Raw genomic sequence first — 19,025 nt, 5'->3', positions numbered from 1 at the left:
AATACTGCACCATTCACTGTGTAATACTGCACCATTCTCTGTGCAATACTGCACCATTCACTGTGTAATACTGCACCATTCTCTGTGCAATACTGCACCATTCACTGTGTAATACTGCACCATTCTCTGTGCAATACTGCACCATTCACTGTGTAATACTGCACCATTCTCTGTGCAATACTGCACCATTCACTGTGTAATACTGCACCATTCTCTGTGCAATACTGCACCATTCACTGTGTAATACTGCACCATTCTCTGTGCAATACTGCACCATTCACTGTGTAATACTGCACCATTCTCTGTGCAATACTGCACCATTCACTGTGTAATACTGCACCATTCTCTGTGCAATACTGCACCATTCACTGTGTAATACTGCACCATTCTCTGTGCAATACTGCACCATTCACTGTGTAATACTGCACCATTCTCTGTGCAATACTGCACCATTCACTGTGTAATACTGCACCATTCTCTGTGCAATACTGCACCATTCACTGTGTAATACTACACCATTCACCAAGTAATACTGCACCAGTCACCCTGTTATAATGCACCATTCACTGTGTAATACTGTACCATTCACACTGTAATACTGCACCATTCACTGTGTAATACTGTACCATTCACCCTGTAATACTGTACCATTCACACTGTAATACTGCACCATTCACTGTGTAATACTGCACCATTCACCCTGTAATACTACACCATTCACTGTGTAATACTGCAGCATTCACTGTGTAATACTACACCATTCACCAAGTAATACTGCACCATTCACCCTGTAAGACTGCACCATTCACTGTGTAATACTGCACCATTCACCCTGCAATACTGCACCATTCACTGTGTAATACTGCACCATTCTCTGTGCAATACTGCACCATTCACTGTGTAATACTACACCATTCACCCTGTAATACTGCACCAGTCAGTGTGTAATACTGCACCATTCACTGTGTAATACTGCACCATTCTCTGTGCTATACTGCACCATTCACCGTATGATACTGCACCATTCACCCTGTAATACTGCACCATTCAGTGTGTAATGCTCTACCATTCACCATGTAATAGTACACTATTCACTGTGCAATACTACGCCATTCATCCTGTAATACTGCACCATTCACTGTGTACAACTGCACCATTCACCCTGTAATACTGCAGCATTCAGTGTGTAATACTGCACCATTCACTGTGTAATACTACACCATTCACCAAGTAATACTGCACCATTCACCCTGTAAGACTACACCATTCACTGTGTAATACTGCACCATTCACCATGAAATACTGCACCATTCACCCTGTAAGACTACACCATTCACTGTGTAATACTGCACCATTCACCCTGTATTACTGCACCATTCACTGTGTAATACTGTACCCTGTAATACTGTACCAATCACCATGTAATACTGCACCATTCACCCTGTAATACTACACCATTCACCATGAAATACTGCAGCATTCACTGTGTAATACTTCACCATTCACCCTGTAATAATGCACCATTCACCCTGTAATACTGTACCATTCACCCTGTAATACTGTACCACCATCCCTGTAATACAGTACCAATCACCCTGTAATACTGCAGCATTCAGTGTGTAATACTGCACCATTCACTGTGTAATACTACACCATTCACCATGAAATACTGCATCATTCACTATGTAATACTGTACCATTCACACTGTAATACTGCACCATTCACCCGGAAATATTGTACCATTCACCCTGTAATACTGCACCAATCACCCTGTAATACTGCACCATTCACTGTGTAATACTACACCATTCACCCTGTAATAATACAACATTCACTGTGTAATATTGCGCCATTCACCATGTAATACTACACCATTCACCCTGTAATACTGTATCATTCACACTGTAATACTGCACCATTCACTGTGTAATACTGTACCATTCACCCTGTAATACTGTACCAATCACCCTGTAATACTGCAGCATTCAGTGTGTAATACTGCACCATTCACTGTGTAATACTACACCATTCACCATGAAATACTGCACCATTCACTGTGTAATACTGCACCGTTTACACTGTAATACTGCACCATTCACCCTGTAATACTACAACATTCCCCGTGTAATATTGCACCATTCACCATGTAATACTACACCATTTACCCTGTAATACTGTATCATTCACACTGTAATACTGCACATTCACTGTGTAATACTGTACCATTCACCCTGTAATACTGTACCAATCACCCTGTAATACTGCAGCATTCAGTGTGTAATACTGCACCATTCACCCTGTAATACTACACCATTCACTGTGTGATACTGCACCAATCACCCTGTAATACTACACCATTCACTATGAAATACTGCACCATTCATTGTGTAATACTGCACCATTCACACTGTAATACTGCACCATTCACCCTGAAATACTGCACCATTCACACTGTAATACTGCACCATTCACTGTGTAATACTACACCATTCACCATGAAATACTGCACCATTCACTGTGTAATACTGCACCATTCATTGTGTAATACTGCACCATTCACACTGTAATACTGCACCATTCACCCTGTAATACTACACCATTCACTGTGTGATACTGCACCAATCACCCTGTAATACTACACCATTCACTATGAAATACTGCACCATTCACTGTGTAATACTGCACCATTCACACTGTAATACTGCACCATTCACCCTGAAATACTGCACCATTCACACTGTAATACTGCACCATTCACTGTGTAATGCTGTACCATTCATTGTGTAATAATGCACCATTCACCCTGTAAAACTACACCAGTCAGTGTGTAATACTGCACCATTCACTGTGTAATACTACACCATTCACCATGTAATACTGCACCATTTACCCTGTAAGACTACACCATTCACCCTGTAATACTGTACCATTCACCATGAAATACTGCACCATTCACCCTGTAAGACTACACCATTCACTGTGTAATACTGCACCATTCACCCTGTAATACTGCACCATTCACACTGTAATACTGCACCATTCACCCTGAAATACTGCACCATTAACACTGTAATACTGCACCATTCACTGTGTAATACTGTACCATTCATTGTGTAATACTGCACCATTTACCCTGTAATACTGCAGCATTCACTGTGTAATACTGCACCATTCACTGTGTGATACTGCACCAATCACTGTGTAATACTACACCATTCATCATGAAATACTGCACCATTCACTGTGTAATACTGCACCATTCACACTGTAATACTGCACCATTCACCCTGAAATATTGTACCATTTACCCTGTAATACTGTACCAATCACCCTGTAATACTGCAGCATTCAGTGTGTAATACTGCACCATTCACTGTGTAATACTACACCATTCACCATGAAATACTGCACCATTCACTGTGTAATACTGCACTGTTTACACTGTAATACTGCACCATTCACCCTGTAATACTACAGCATTCACCGTGTAATATTGCACCATTCACCATGTAATACTACACCATTCACCCTGTAATACTGTACCATTCACACTGTAATACTGCACCATTCACTGTGTAATACTGTACCATTCACCCTGTAATACTGTACCATTCACCCTGTAATACTGGACCATTCACTGTGTAATACTGCACCATTCACTGTGTAATACTACACCATTCACTGTGTAATACTGCACCATTCACCCTGTAATAATGCTATACCAATCACCCTGTAATACTGCAGCATTCAGTGTGTAATCCTGAACCATTCACTATGTAATACTACGCCATTCACCATGTAATACTGCACCATTCACCCTGTAATACTACACCATTCACTGTGTGATACTGCACCAATCACTGTGTAATACTACACTATTCACCCTGAAATATTGCACCATTCACACTGTAATACTGCACCATTCACTGTGTAATACTGTACCATTCATTGTGTAATACTGCACCATTCACCCTGCAATACTACACTATTCAGTGTGTAATACTGCACCGTTCACCCTGTAATACTGTACCATTCACTATGTACGACTGCACCATTCACCGTGTAATAGAGTCATACAATCATGGAGATGTACAGCATGGAAACAGAACCATTGGTCAAACTTGCCCATGCTAACCAGATATCCCAACCCAATCTAGTCCCAGCTGTCAGCACCCGGCCTATATCTCTCCAAAATCTTACTATTCATTATTCCACCCAAATGCCTTTTAAATGTTGCAATTGTACCAGCCTCCACCACTTCCTCTGGCAGCTCATTCCATACACGCACCACCCTCTGTGTGAGAAAGTTGCCCCTTAGGTCACTTTTATATCTTTCACCTCTCACCCTAAACCTATGCCCTCTAGTTCTGGATATCCCCACCCCAGGGAAATGACTTTGTCTATTTATCCTATCCATGCCCCTCATAATTTTGTAAATTTCTATAAGTCACCCCACATCCTCTGATGCTCCAGGGAAAACAGCTCCAGCCTGTTCAGCCTCCCCCTATAGCTCAAATCCTCCAACCCTGGCAACATCCTTGTAAATCTTTTCTGAATCCTTTCAAGTTTCACAACATATTTCCAATAGGAAGGAGACCAGTATAGCACGCAATATTCCAACAGTGGTCTAACCAATGTCCTGCAACATGACCTCCTAACTCCTATACTCAATACTCTGACCAATAAAGGAAGGCATAACAAATGCCTTCTTCACTATCCTGTCTACCTGCGACTTCACTTTCAAGGAGCTATGAACCTGCACTCCAAGGTCTCTTTGTTCCGCAACACTCCCTAGACCTTACCATTAAGTGTATAAGTCCTGCTAAGATTTGCTTTCCCAAAATGCAGCACCTCGCATTTATCTGAATTAAACTCCATCTGCCACTTCTCAGCCCATTGCCCATCTGACCAAGATCCTGTTGTAATCTGAGGTAACCTTCTTCACTGTCCACTATACCTCCAATTTTGCTGTCATCTGCAAACTTAATAATTATACCTCTTATGCTCACATCCAAATCAATGCTGCACCATTCACTGTGTAATACTGCACCATTCACCCTGTAATACTGCACCATTCACCATGAAATACTGCGCCATTCACACTGTATTACTGCACCAATCACCTTGTGATACTGCATCATTCACCCTGTGATACTGCACCATTCACTGTGTAATACTACACCATTCACTGTCTAATATTGCACCATTCATCCTGTAATACTGCACTATTTACCTTCTGATACTACACCATTCACTGTGTAATACTGTACTGTTTACCTTGTAATACTGCACCATTCACCCTGTAATACTATACCATTCACCCTGTTACACTGTACCATTCACCCTGTAATACTGCCCCATTCACTGTGCAATACTACACTATTCACTGTGTAATACTGCACCATTCACCGTATAATACTGCACCATTCACTCTGGAATACTGCACCGTTCAGTGTGTAATGCTCTACGATTCACTGTGCAATAGTACACAATTCACTGTGCAATACTACACCATTCATCCTGTAATACTGCACCATTCACTGTGTAATTCTGCACCATTCACTGTGTAATACTACACCATTCACCCTGTAATACTGCACCGTTCACCCTGTAATACTGCACCATTCACCATGTAATACTGTACCATTCTCCCTGTAATACTGCCTCATTCACCGTGTAATGCTACACTATTCACTTTGTAATACTGCACCATTCACCCTGTAATACTGCACCATTCAGTGTGTAATGCTCTACCATTTATTGTGCAATAGTACACAATTCACTGTGCAATACTACACCATTCATCCTGTAATACTGCACCATTTATCATGTAATACTGCACCATTCACCCTGTCATACTGCACCATTTACACTGTAATACTGCACCATTCACACTGTAATACTGCACCATTCACCCAGTAATATTGCACCATTCACTGTGTAGTACTGCACCATTCACCATGTAATACTGCACAATTCACCCTGTAATACTGCACAATTCACCCTGTAATACTGCACGATTAACCCTGTAATACTGCACAATTCACCCTGTAATACTGCACCATTCACCCTGTAATACTGCACCATTCACCCTGTAATACTGCACCATTCACCGTGTAATACTGCACCATTCACTCTGCTATATGAGACAACTCATCCTGTAATGTCGTACCTGTCAGTTTGTCGTACAGCACCATTGACTCTGTAATGCTGCATTATTTGATCTGGTATAGTTAGATCTCAGTCGCTCATCGTGTACTGTCGCACCATCAGCTTTGTAATATTGCAACATTCGCTCTATAATTCTGCATCATTCACTTTATAATGTGGGGACACAGTCACATCTTGATCAGAGACCAGAAACCAAACACACAATCCTGATCTATCGAGGTATTTAACCAGCTTCACCAACCGCAGAGCTGTAAGTTTCAGGTAATTTCTTTGCGAGTGAGCAAACATTTGCCTCCTTTTGAAAAAACAGCCGTTTGAACACATGAGCTGTAGAGATTCCACCCCCCACCCCCGACCCCATCATAGAGCGAGCAGTTATCGAGCACATGTAGTTTGTGCTTCTCTGAAGATTTTACAGATCAGTTTTTGTGTAGGGGGTGACCAGTTGGAACAGGGGACGTGCTTCTTTCTTTGTGGGCAGGATTAGATTCCCAGCTGCCAATTCATCTCTGAGCTCTGGATCTCTCGACCGTGCTGATGCTCTTTACAATTTCCCCCAACTTCCCATTCTTCCTTTATTAATCCCTAAGTTAATTTTCTTTACCACTTCGAGTTGAGCAATAACTCCCTCCCTCGTACGTCAATGCTCTTTTCCCCTCTCCTAATCAGTCAAGAGGTTTTCAATGTGCCCACAGTTGTGAAATTAGCCTCCCCGGTGCAGTGACTGATTGTCTGTGTCAACATCTAAAACCAAGTAATTTTATTAAAGGGAAGAATGATTCGACATCCTACGTGTGGCTTCTGTCATATTGCCAATGCACGTGTTTACTTCAGCGCCCTATTCTGTCATGATTTATTGGGCAGTGTTCAAGGAGAGCTCCAGTACCATCGATCAAGAGTTGCAATACATCAGGAAACCAAAGAGGAAAGACTTTATATTGCTCCTCTTAAGATCATAGGAGCGTAAATAGGCTATTCAGCTCATTGGGTCCATTATTCAGTGAGATCATTACTGATCTGATCATCCTGAACTCCACTTTCCTCCCTTTTCCCAATAATCCTCAATTCCCTTCCTGGTTAAAATCTGTCCACCTCAGTCTTGAATATACTGAATAACCTAGCCTTGACAGCCCGCTGTGGTAAAGAATTCCACAGATTCACTCCCCTCTGAGAGAAGAAATTTTCCCTCTGCCTTAAATGGGCAACCTCGTATTCTGGGGCGATGCCCTTTGGTCATAGGCGGTCCCATAAGTGGAAACATCCTCTCCTCATCTACCCTATCAGAGAATCCCTAACATGTGAAAACAGACTATTTGGCACATTGAGTCAACACCAACCTTCCGAAGAGCATCAGTCCCAGACCTACCCTATCCCTGCATATCCCATAGCTAACCCACCTAGCCTACATATCCCTGGACACCATTGGCAATTTAGCATGGACAATCCATCTAACCTACACATCTTTAGGCAGTGGGAGGAAACCCATGCAGACACAGGAGAATGTGCAAACGCCACACAGACAGTTTCCCAAGGGTGGAACTGAATTCAGATCCCTGGCGCTGTGAGGCAGCAGTGCTAACCACTTAGATTGGATTCCCTACAGTGTGGAAACAGGCCCAAAAAGTCCACACCGACCCTCCGAAGAATAACCCACCCAGACCCATTTCCCTCTGACAAATACACCTAACACTCTGGGCAATTTAGCACGGCCAATTCACCTAACCTGCACATCTTTGGATTGTGGGAGGAAACCGGAGCACCCGGAGGAAACCCACGCAGACACGGGGAGAATGTGCAAACTCCACACTGACAGTTGCCCAATGCTGAAATCGATCCCAGGTTCCTGGTACTGTGAGGTAGCAGTGCTAACCACTGAGCCACCCCAAAATCCAGTCCCCTAAGAATCTCTCAATAACGTTTCAATAATGTTGTCTCTCATTTTTTTGAACACCAATTAGCACATACCCAACCTACTCAATTTCTCCACATAAGACAGTCCTTCCATTTTATTTTTCAAAGTGACTGTATTTTGTTTAGTCCACCCAGTTATACAATATATGCCATCAATACACAGCTCCACTAACTTCCTTGATTTTCTCTTCAGCTTTCTGGCCAAAGAAGTTTGCCTTGACAATGCTTGTGCAGTCTTCCTTTGCCCAGAACATTATAGTAATTGTTATGTACAGCAGCAATATAAGTGCTGTTCCTTCAGGTTTCCTGGCATAGTTAATCGCGTTTGGCGGCACGGTGGCACAGCGGTTAGCACTGCTGCCTCACAGCGCCAGAGACCCGGGTTCAATTCCCGCCTCAGGCGACTAACTGTGTGGAGTTTGCACGTTCTCCCCGTGTCTGCGTAGGTTTCCTCCGGGTGCTCCGGTTTCCTCCCACAGTCCAAAGATGTGCAAGTCAGGTGAATTGGCCATGCTAAATTGCCCGTAGTGTTAGGTAAGGGGTAAACGTAGGGGTATGGGTGGGTTGCGCTTCGGCGGGGTGGTGTGGACTTGTTGGGCCGAAGGGCCTGTTTCCACACTGTAAGTAATCTAATCTAAATCTAATCTTTGTTCACTGATCATCCACAGCTGAATCAGATTTATAGTCATCTAGAACAACTGTTTCATCCTGACAAAAATAACACCAAAAAACTGTGGACGCTGGGATTCAGAAACAAAAGCAGCTTTTCTGGAAAAACTCTGTAAGGTCTGGCAGCATCTGTGGAAAGAAAGCAGAGTTAATATGTTGGATCCAATGATCCTTCTTCAGAACCAGTTGTGCCAGACCTGCTAAATTTTTCCAGCAATTTCTATTTTTGTAACTGTTTCATTCTGAAGTGGCAGTGTCCAAATGTTTGCAAAGTAACCTGGATGGTATGAATCAAACTTGATTCTATGATAGTGCATATCACTGACATTGTCTGAACCACCAGGACACTTTCTGCGTTTACCAATTTGGCCACAACCATAACTAACACGTCCTCTCAGCTTTCTGGTTTTTCTCAATCTGGTGGGCAACTTGCCTGATGATGGACAATCCCTCCATGCCCGGGATTAGCCAAGTTCACCTTCTCTAAACAGCCTCCAATGCCAGTATGACTTCCCTTAGATAAGATACTCCATCCCTGACTCTGGGAGATGGGCGACTGACTGTGTGGAGTTTGCACGTTCTCCCCGTGTCTGCGTGGGTTTCCTCCGGGTGCTCCGGTTTCCTCCCACAGTCCAAACACGTGCAGGTCAGGTGAATTGGCCATACTAAATTGCCCGTAGTGTTAGGTAAGGGGTAAATGTAGGGGTATAGGTGGGTTGCGCTTCGGCGGGTCGGTGTGGACTTGTTGGGCCGAAGGGCCTGTTTCCACACTGTAATGTAATCTAAAAAAAATAACTTAACCACTTTCGAAGGGGTTGGTTGGAACCAATTTGTACACAGAAGGCTCCAACGAAACAACAATGTGATGTTGACCAGATAAACGAATTGAGTGACATTGGTTGAATGATTGCCACTCATTAAAACACCCTGGGACATTCCACCCTGACCCCCCACCTCAGGAAGCAGATAGAAGTCTCAGTTTAAAATTTTACTGCCCCAGAATATGTGGTACCCCCTCAGTAATGCACTGGAGTGTCAGACGAGGTTTTCTGCTCAAGTCTCGAGTGGAACCTGAACCCACCGCCGCCTTATTCATAGGAATAGAACCCACTGAGCCACTGCTCCAAGGCTCAGAGTTTTGCTGTGATCCTACTGATGTCACGATAAGCAGTTTTCCCATCACTATTGTACAACATATGACATTGGAGATTCATACAGCTGCCTCAAAGTAAATCTATTGCTCATACACAATGGTACAGGATCACAACTATGATACTTCTAACACTATTCACCTGCCTAGTCATTCAAGGCGCATTTTTTCTTTGCATTGTGTCTTCTTGCATGGCCAGGCCCTTTATCTTTGAAATAATATGCTTTGGTATGAAGAACATAATAACAGGTGTTAGCCATTCAACCCCTTAAGTCTGCTCACCATTGTTAGCTCATGGCTTACCATCCATATTAATGCCAATTTCCCTGCAATACTCCATTTTTTTTAGTGTCTGGGAATCCATTGATTTCTGTCTTGAACATACTCAATGTCTGAGCCTTCCCTGTCCTCCCATCTCATCTCAAAGCTAAATAACTTATCCCGTATTCCAAGACTCTGCCTCCTATTCCAGACCCCACCACACCCAGACAACATCCCCTTGGCCTCGACACAATCCAACCTAAGCATTTAGTAAGACCCCTCTCATTCTCCTGAACATTGGAGAGCCCAGGCCCAGTCTCCTCAATTTCCATGAGGTGAGGCAACCTTAAATGGAGGATGCCATTCTAAAAGAGGTGTATTGTGACTGGGCTCGCAGTGAAGCACTCTGGGTGTTATAATTCCACCATAGCGAAGATATCCAAAATTACCATGAGGCATCACTGTGCCTCAAAATTGGAAAGAATTCATCCAAAGCAGTCCCCAGAATGGAAATGGAAAAAAAGAGTTCATACTTCATTGCATCAGTTTAAGGTTAGAGGGGAATGAATAAATGAGAACCTGAGAGACAACATTTTTACACAGAGGGTGGTATGCACATGGAATGAGCTGCCAGCAGAAGTGGTTGAAGCAGGTACATTAATGACATTTAAAAGACATTTGGACAAATACATGGATAGTAAAGGTTTAGAAGGATGCGGGCCAAGTGCAGGGAAATGGGGTTAACGTTGATAGAGTCGTAGAGATGTACAGCATGGAAACAGACCCTTCGGTCCAACCCGTCAATGCCGATCAGATATCCCAACCCAATCTAGTCCCACCTGCCAGCACCCGGCCCATATCCTCCAAACCCGTACTATTCATTTATCCATCCAAATGCCTTTTAAATTTTGCAATTGTACCAGCCTCCACCACTTCCTCTAGCAGCTCATTCCATACCCATACCACCCTCTGTGTGAAAAAATTGTCCCTTAGGTCTCTTTTATATCTTTCCCCTCTCACCCTAAACCTATGCCCTCTAGTTCTGGGCTCCCCGACCCCAGGAAAAAGATTTTGCCTATTTACCCTATTTACCATGCCCCTCATAATTTTGTAAACCTCTATAAGGTCACCCCTCAGCCTCCGACGTTCCAGGGAAATAAGCCCCAACCTGTTCAGCCTCTCCTTATAGTTCAAATCCTCCAACCCAGGCAACATCCTTGTAAATCTTTTCTGATTCTTGTAAATCTTGTTGATGGACATTTTGGTTGGCATGGACCAGTTTGGGCCAAACGGCCTGTCTGTGTGCTGTAGGACTCTATGACTCCATGACTTGAGATCCAGGCTCGGTCAGAAATGAAGGCCCAGGGAAAAGCGGTTACATGTACCACTGCCAACTCATGGAGATATCTCCAATAATTAATAACTGATCTTATTTCCTTTTAAACGTTGTAGTTTGCTATTTGGAGATCAAAAGGTATTAGGTTGAAAACAGTGAACAATGAGTCAATGTAGGCCTGATACCCTTAACAAGTAAATCAGGAACAGGATTAGGCCATTCAGCCCCACAGGCCTGTTCTGCCATTCAACAAGATCTTGGTTGATCTGATTATGGCCTCAATTCCACTTTCCCGCCCATCCCTGACTACCTTTGACCTTCTCTAGACAAGACGTGAGAAGCACTCTGATTGATATTCAGGCAGACAGAAAGGGACAAAAACTACAGCCTCAATAAACATCAGTCGAGGTAATAGGGAAGTTATTTTTAGCTGTCATGTGTGTGAGTTATGATTGTTGAGTAGCATTTCTCATCTCCAGTTGTCTTCTAGTCTTGCAGTCTTAATAAAGCAATAACTTTCATAACCTTACATGCCCTTTGATTGTAATCAATGGAACCAGCCTTGTCTCCTGTGGTTCTGCAAAAATAGCCTTCAGTGTACAATTCACATGAATTCACGTAAGGGTAGGCATTGGTGTTAAACTGCAATGTTAAACTCTTCTCTTGCTAGGTCCAGTCTATCAGCATGGATGACACGTTTGACCTTTGGTGGAAGTCTAATCCATTTTCCTATGTTTGTCTCCAATTCAGGTCTGAGGATCACTGGTCCCAGCCCTACAGCCTTAGAGCATTAGACTTCAACAGAGGACTGGACAACGCACAGGGACCTCACTAGAGACAATGGGCTTCCTTTGGTGGACACTCTGGGTTTGCTGGATCACACTCTTCAGCCCAAGACCTGTAGAAGGTAAGGCATCAGTTCTGAGGGCCAATCAGCAGCCTTTGGAATGAAGGCTGTATTTCCTGGTTTGGAATGAGCAATATGTTTCCGGTCTGACAGTTGCCTCTGAGCGAGATGTTAGATGGCAGAGCTGCAAGTTACATAGCCAGGATTGACAGTTCTGTTCAGGTGCAGCATCTTTGCTTCATGAGTAATGATTGGTTTGGTATTCTGCAGCCACGGTGAACTTGAGAGTGAAGGAGGTGGGAGATAGGGGTGAGAGTTTGGTTTGGGACGATGGCGTGATTCAGTGATGAATAGCTAACGTTTTTGCTGCCTGGTACATGACTGAAGCCAGCAGGTCGGACAGAGGTGACCTCACTTGTCAGGTTCAATGCCAACTTACACAGTGATCCCTTTCTCTCCGGTGCAGCGTTTACTGTGAACAACTTGTGCGAACAGTTTAACAAGCTGATTCCTGGTGGTCTGAAGAATTGATGAATTGGACTCAGTCATCAGAGTGTTTTTGCACTGCGTCCTCTAGTTAAAGTGAAGGATATTCAGTTCCGTGGCATGGACCCTCTTCCCATTTGCTCTTGAAACAGTAATCCAAATGTAAATTACAAGTCCTGGCAAATGTGCTTATGGACTGGAGCCAATATGCAGGGCACACTATGGCTGGTTGGAACAATAAAGCAGGTTTATGCGTTGATTTTCTTTTGATGTAGATTATGATTAGAAATCCAAGAAATCATTGATAGAAAGATAACAGAAACCACGAGAGGAGAGAGTCCAGGAATGTGTGCTTTCTGCCTTTAATACCAAATAGAGCAGATAAAAGGCACAGCACACCTTTCGTAGTGTTCGATTAAGCCTGTCCAATCACCGATCCTAGTACAGTGCATGATTGCTTTAAGCTATGGGTGGGGCAAAAGGACAAAATAATTGATTCTGGATCTGAGACAGAAAATGCTTAAGAGTTCAGAGATGCTGCTCCCAGCTATGGCTGTGTGGACATTGAAAATTATGTCAAGTTGTAAGGTGTTTTAGGTCCTGTAAATAAACATTCCATTGTAATAGTGCCCTCCATATAGTGGAGATACAATGAATTTAGAAGCATCTCTGTATTACTGTGAGAAATATAAGGCACATATCAACTCAATCCAAAATGGAGCAATTGATCAATGCTCCCATCTCAAATCCCAGCCTATTAGCATGTCTTTCCATTCTCTCACACCCCATCACCTTTCTATATATCCATCCTTCACAATAAATACCTCTATGTGATTTGCCTCAATTACTCCTTGTGGTTGCTTGTAACCAATCTTTCATTAAAAATGTTTTTCCTGAATTATGATTTATTAATGACAAGTTTCAGACTTGCCCGCAAGTAGAAACATTCTCTTGGTGTGAGTTTACCCACAAATGGCAATTGAGAAGTGATCAATTTTTCATTTGAAACCTGAGCTTGAGAGATTTCTGTTAGCCAATGATTTTTTTTAATATCAGGGTTAAAGGACAAACGTGGGAATATCGAATTAGGACATATATTGGCCACGATGACTTATACTGTAGGATTATGGAGGTGATGGGGGTTTCATTGACTCATTGGTGAGTGAACCATGAGTCCCTTTCAGAAATGCCCACCTGGCACCAATCTGTTCTGCGGTCACCAGACCAGCCAGAGTTGTCATTGTCAGCCAGTTCGAGGGTGACAGCTGCTCTGCTCAGCAGCACCACCTGAGAGGTAGTGGCTGCTGCTGAAATGACACCCACCAGAAGAATCAGGTTCATGGACTGACCCAAGTCTGAATCAAGTGAGGGCCACTGGGAGTCCTGGGAGAGGGTGCAATTGAGGGTATTGACAGCAGGGCCCCTTTAACAATGCCTAGCCTCCCAGCCAGAACCAAAAGCCTTTGAATGGGCTAACCATCATACTCCACCCTCTCAGAAAGCTTAAACCATCCAAAACAAGTTTGTAATTGGATTAACCATAACCAAACCTGCTTAACAACAAGCCCATCCACTGGGTGCCTGCCTTAATGAATTAAAAATCGTCAATTGAGTGTGCATTTTTGGGAAAGCAAATCTTAGCAGGACTTATATACTTAATGGTAAGGTCCTAGGGAGTGTTGCTGAACAAAGAGACCTTGGAGTACAGGTTCATAGCTCCTTGAAAGTAGAGTCACAGGTAGATAGGATAGTGAAGAAGGTGTTTGGTATGCTTTCCTTTATTGGTCAGAGTATTGAGTACAGGAGTTGGGAGGTCATGTTGCGGCTGTACAGGACGTTGGTTAGGCCACTGTTGGAATATTGCGTGCAATTCTGGTCTCCTTCCTATCGGAAAGATGTTGTGAAACTTGAAAGGGTTCAGAAAAGATTCACAAGGATGTCACCAGGATTGGAGGATTTTAGCTATAGGGAGAGATTGAACAGGCTGGGGCTGTTTTCTCTGGAGCATCGGAGGTTGAGGGTTGACCTTATAGAGGTTTATAAAATCATGATAGGCATGGACAGGATAAATAGACAAGGTCTTTTCCCTGGGTGCAGAAATCCAGAACTAAAGGGCATAGGTTTAGGCTGAGAGGGGAGGGATATAAAAGAGACCTAAGGGGCAACGTTTTCACACAGAGGGTGGTGCGTGTGTGGAATGGGCTGCCAGAGGAAGTGGTGGAGGCTGGTACAATTGCAACATTTAAAAGGCATCTGGATGGGTATATGAATAGGAAGGCTTTGGAGGTATATGAGCCGAGTGCTGGCAAGTGGGACTAGATTGGCTTGGGATATCTGGTTGGCATGGTTGTGTTGGACCAAAGGGTCTGTTTCCGTGCTGTACATCTCTATGACTCTATGAGTATTACTTGACCTTCTGGGGGCTCAGTTGGGAAAAGGTACAGATAGGCTGTGCTTGGGGCATTCCCATCACAAACTTCATTGTAGTGGGGACAGGAATGTGGTGAGAACCGTACTGAAAAATTAAATACCCTCCTGACTTTCAAACTCAATGTGGGGCTAATAGGAACAAATCTGAAAATGTGTTGCTGGAAAAGCACAGCAGGTCAGGCAGCATCCAAGGAGCAGGAGAATCGACGTTTCGGGCATGAGCCCTTCTTACTGGAAGAAGGGCTCATGCCCGAAATGTCGATTCTCCTGCTCCTTGGGTGCTGCCTGACCTGCTGTGCTTTTCCAGCAACACATTTTCAGCTCTGATCTCCAGCATCTGCAGTCCTCACTTTCTCCTAGAAGATTTTAACCTACTGCGAATCCTCTTACAAGGATGCCTTCCTTGAAGAAGCTCTCTTTCTCCGGAAGAAGGGCTCATGCCCGAAACATCGATTCTCCTGCTCCTTGGATGCTGCCTGACCTGCTGCGCTTTTCCAGCAACACATTTTCAACTCTGATCTCCAGGATCTGCAGTCCTCACTTTCTCCTGATAGGAACAAATGTAAGCCATTCTGCCCTTTGGCCTGCATCACTGGCCCAAGATCACAGCTGATCATCCACCACAACATTGTATTGCTGTCATGAGTAACAGAAAACTATTGATAATCTGTGCTGAACTGAGCCTCCACTGTTCTCTGGGAAAATGGAAATTTTATGGAGAGAATTAAAGTGTTGATCGATGGAGGATGCTCAAGTTGCTAAATGGCTGCACGTGTTTCCATGATCCTTTTCATCATTTGAAGACCTTCCTTCATCCATCCACATCCTTTTTTTTCTCTTTCCAGTGAAAAGAATCATGGTTTTGTCTTTATTATAGCCTCTCGTTGATAATGTTTGAATGTGCCCTGGTCTCAGTTCCAGTTTTGTTTTCCTGGGTTTCATGATTTGAAGTACCTCACATAATTTAACAGCCCACCTATCCCAAAGGGCTTTGAGGCAAGTGGTGAACGCCGTTTGCTCCCTCCCCAGGGACACTTGGGCATAAATGTAACTGCGGGAGAGAGGCAGGAAGTGAAGTATTATGACTAGCCTCCAGACTCCTATGGCGGCCACCTCTCGCTCTGAATCACCTGTGACGATGCTGCTCCTTTAACAAGGTAATGCTGCCCTTGGGTTGTTTTTCCACAGAGGTTGTAAAAGCAGTGATTCCGAAAGGTCTTGGTTTGGAGAGTTTTAGGGCCTATTTGATTATAGCTAACAGATACTATCTTAGGCAAAAGACTTTCAGGTTTAAAAAAACACATGTACCATGGAAGAGGAGTGGACAGTTCATCTAGCTCAGCGTTTCTTTGGTTTGGTTTGGTTTCAGCAGTCTGACTGTTCACTGAAAGCAGTCAGGCAGTTCATGAGGCTGCTGGTCCAAGAAACAACTACGTGGAAGAAGGTGTCTCTCTCTCTCTTTCTCTCTCTCTCTCCCCCTCTCTCTCTCTGCTGTACGACCTGTATTTGATTTTAACTTTTTTTCCATGGGGTGTTTATGGGGATTGTTGCAGGAATTTGGAACAGCATCATTAAATTGGGATAATCTGTTGGGTTGTCGGGTAGGTTAAGTTATTCCATATGCTGTTCTCTTTTGTTTGTGTTTCATTTGATAATTACGTAAATAGATTCTGTTTTATTTAAAGATAAGTGGTTTGAGCCAACTATATCACTCCTGGAATATCCGCTATACACCTGCTTAAAACAACTAGCAAAGTTCGAGTCTGGGCTACTTTCTTGAAAGTTTTGAGGGGGTCTGGCCTGATCCACAACATATACCCAAGTGTTTTGGTGGATACCAGGTGCTCCCTGTCCAATGACAGCCAGACACATCCACAGAAGAGGGGGATGCAGTTGGGAACAGTGGCTTGCCCATCTGGCACTCATATTCAGTTGACACCATCCCAGTGTAATGGCCCCTAACTGATCAGCTCTTTGTTCTGGGTCTGACTGACCCCTTCCTCTTGAGGTTTGATGAGGATTAGATTACTTACAGTGTGGAAACAGGCCCTTCGGCCCAACAAGTCCACACTGACATCCAAAGAGCAACCCACCCAGACCCCTTCCCCTACATTTACCCCTTACCTAACACTACGGGCAATTTAGCGTGGCCAATTCACCTAACCTGCACATTTTTGGACTGTGGGAGGAAACTGGAGCACCCGGAGGAAACCCATGCAGACATGGGGAGAATGTGCAAACTCCACACAGACAGTTGCCTGAGGCGGGAATTGAATCTGGGTCTCTGGCGCTGTGAGGCAGCAGTGCTAACCACTGTGCCACCCACAAATTACCAGGGAGCGTTGAATCTTCCATTGGCTCCATACTTGTGAAGCCTTATTGAGCTGCTTGTACCTGTTAGTACCTCTTTGGCCTCATGTTCTGTCCTACAGCGAAGCAGTTCCAAGTGGTTGGCTTTGAAGCGAGCATCTGCTGCCAACCGCATCTAATTGAGCTGAGGAAAATTACTGGGCAAGCTTACCAGGCAGGGAAATAAATAATCTGACCTGGGTTCTTTAAATGTGTCCCAGCCTTCTGTTGGTCTGGCACCTTCCCAGTGCCCATAAAGACTGCAGGCACAGTTATTGTGACAACTTTGGAAGGAATTAAAGCATTAGTTATTGCCTTGCTAGTGGGGTTTGGTTGGTTTGCCAAGAGAGAGGGTTTAATTCCTGACCGAGGGCAACTGGTACTTGCCTCTTTGAGGAGAGTTACCCCTCAAGCTACATAATTGCCCCTCTGTAATGGAGAGATGCTGTCCAAGGATGTGGCTAATTACCTACCTGCTGGTGTTCTGTAGTGGCCAAGCACAATCGGGAAACTAGCTTGACTCGCCTATTGGAAAACGGGTTGGATCGATTGCAGTTTGGCTAATGCATGCCAGTCTCTACTGAAGACACAGCAGAGTAACATGGTGGTAATATGCGAAGCCAGCACAATGCTGTGGGACTCTCCACCACAGACCTGCTGACAAAACCAGGAAAGTTTCATTCCAGGAGCAACAAAGGGCATTACTTTTGAACTAATGCAGGCAAACACCGTAAACACTGAAGGAACTCAGCAGCTCAGGCTGCCTGTGTGGAGACAGAAACAGAGTTAACGTTTCAAGTCCAGTGTGAGTCTTCTTCAATTTTGATTTAATTGTCTTTAACACATTAGTGCGAACCCTGACTAATTATTGTGGGGCAAATCTCTTTCTTTCAGTGTACCACTTCCTCATCCCTGCCTCTCTGCCGGTATTCCTATTTCGCGTACATCAATTTTAAGAAGTAAATAAAAAGATGTAAGATGTCTTCCAAGCAAATGGTAAAAATGAATTTTTTTAAAGTTACCCACGATTGTTATCCTCTGGAGTGCTCATGACAAACTTCAGGGAATTAATCTGCAATTCCTGGAAATTCCAGAGGACTTCTACAAGAGGGTTAGCAACTCCATTCTCAACCCTCATTGCCAACCACCCAGCCTTAAACCACCAATTCACGACAGTGTCTTTATGAGTATTGGTACCATTTTTGAGAGCATTTTCTCCATTCCTGGGCAGTGATAAGCTTCAATCTGCAATTTGAGAGGGAGAGGGTACAATCGGAAGTGACAATATTTCTGTTGAATAAAGGGAACTATGGAGCTATGAGGGAGGAGCTGGCCAAAGTTCAATGGTGCAATACCTTAGCAGGGATGATAGTGGAGGAACAATGGCAGATATTTCTGTGTATAATGCAGAAGA

The 19,025-nt window shown here is 43.8% G+C and overlaps 1 protein-coding gene across 17 annotated transcripts in view; it reads left to right on the top strand.

The window, feature by feature from the left end:
• Positions 1–19,025, top strand: part of LOC122552175 (adhesion G protein-coupled receptor L1-like) — a 588,240-nt gene that overhangs the window by 156,915 nt on the left and 412,300 nt on the right. For all 17 annotated transcript variants that reach the window (XM_043694724.1, XM_043694735.1, XM_043694723.1 and 14 more), the window contains one exon: positions 12,250–12,406. In XM_043694724.1, the coding sequence (XP_043550659.1) occupies positions 12,340–12,406 (67 nt within the window). In that variant the 5' untranslated portion in view covers positions 12,250–12,339. The remainder of the gene's footprint in view (positions 1–12,249; positions 12,407–19,025) is intronic.

This window comes from Chiloscyllium plagiosum, chromosome 8 (assembly GCF_004010195.1).
Source record: "Chiloscyllium plagiosum isolate BGI_BamShark_2017 chromosome 8, ASM401019v2, whole genome shotgun sequence".
NCBI classification, from domain to species: Eukaryota; Metazoa; Chordata; class Chondrichthyes; order Orectolobiformes; family Hemiscylliidae; genus Chiloscyllium; species Chiloscyllium plagiosum.
Note: the sequence above shows the minus strand (reverse complement) of the source record. Positions and strands in the feature narration are given on the sequence as shown.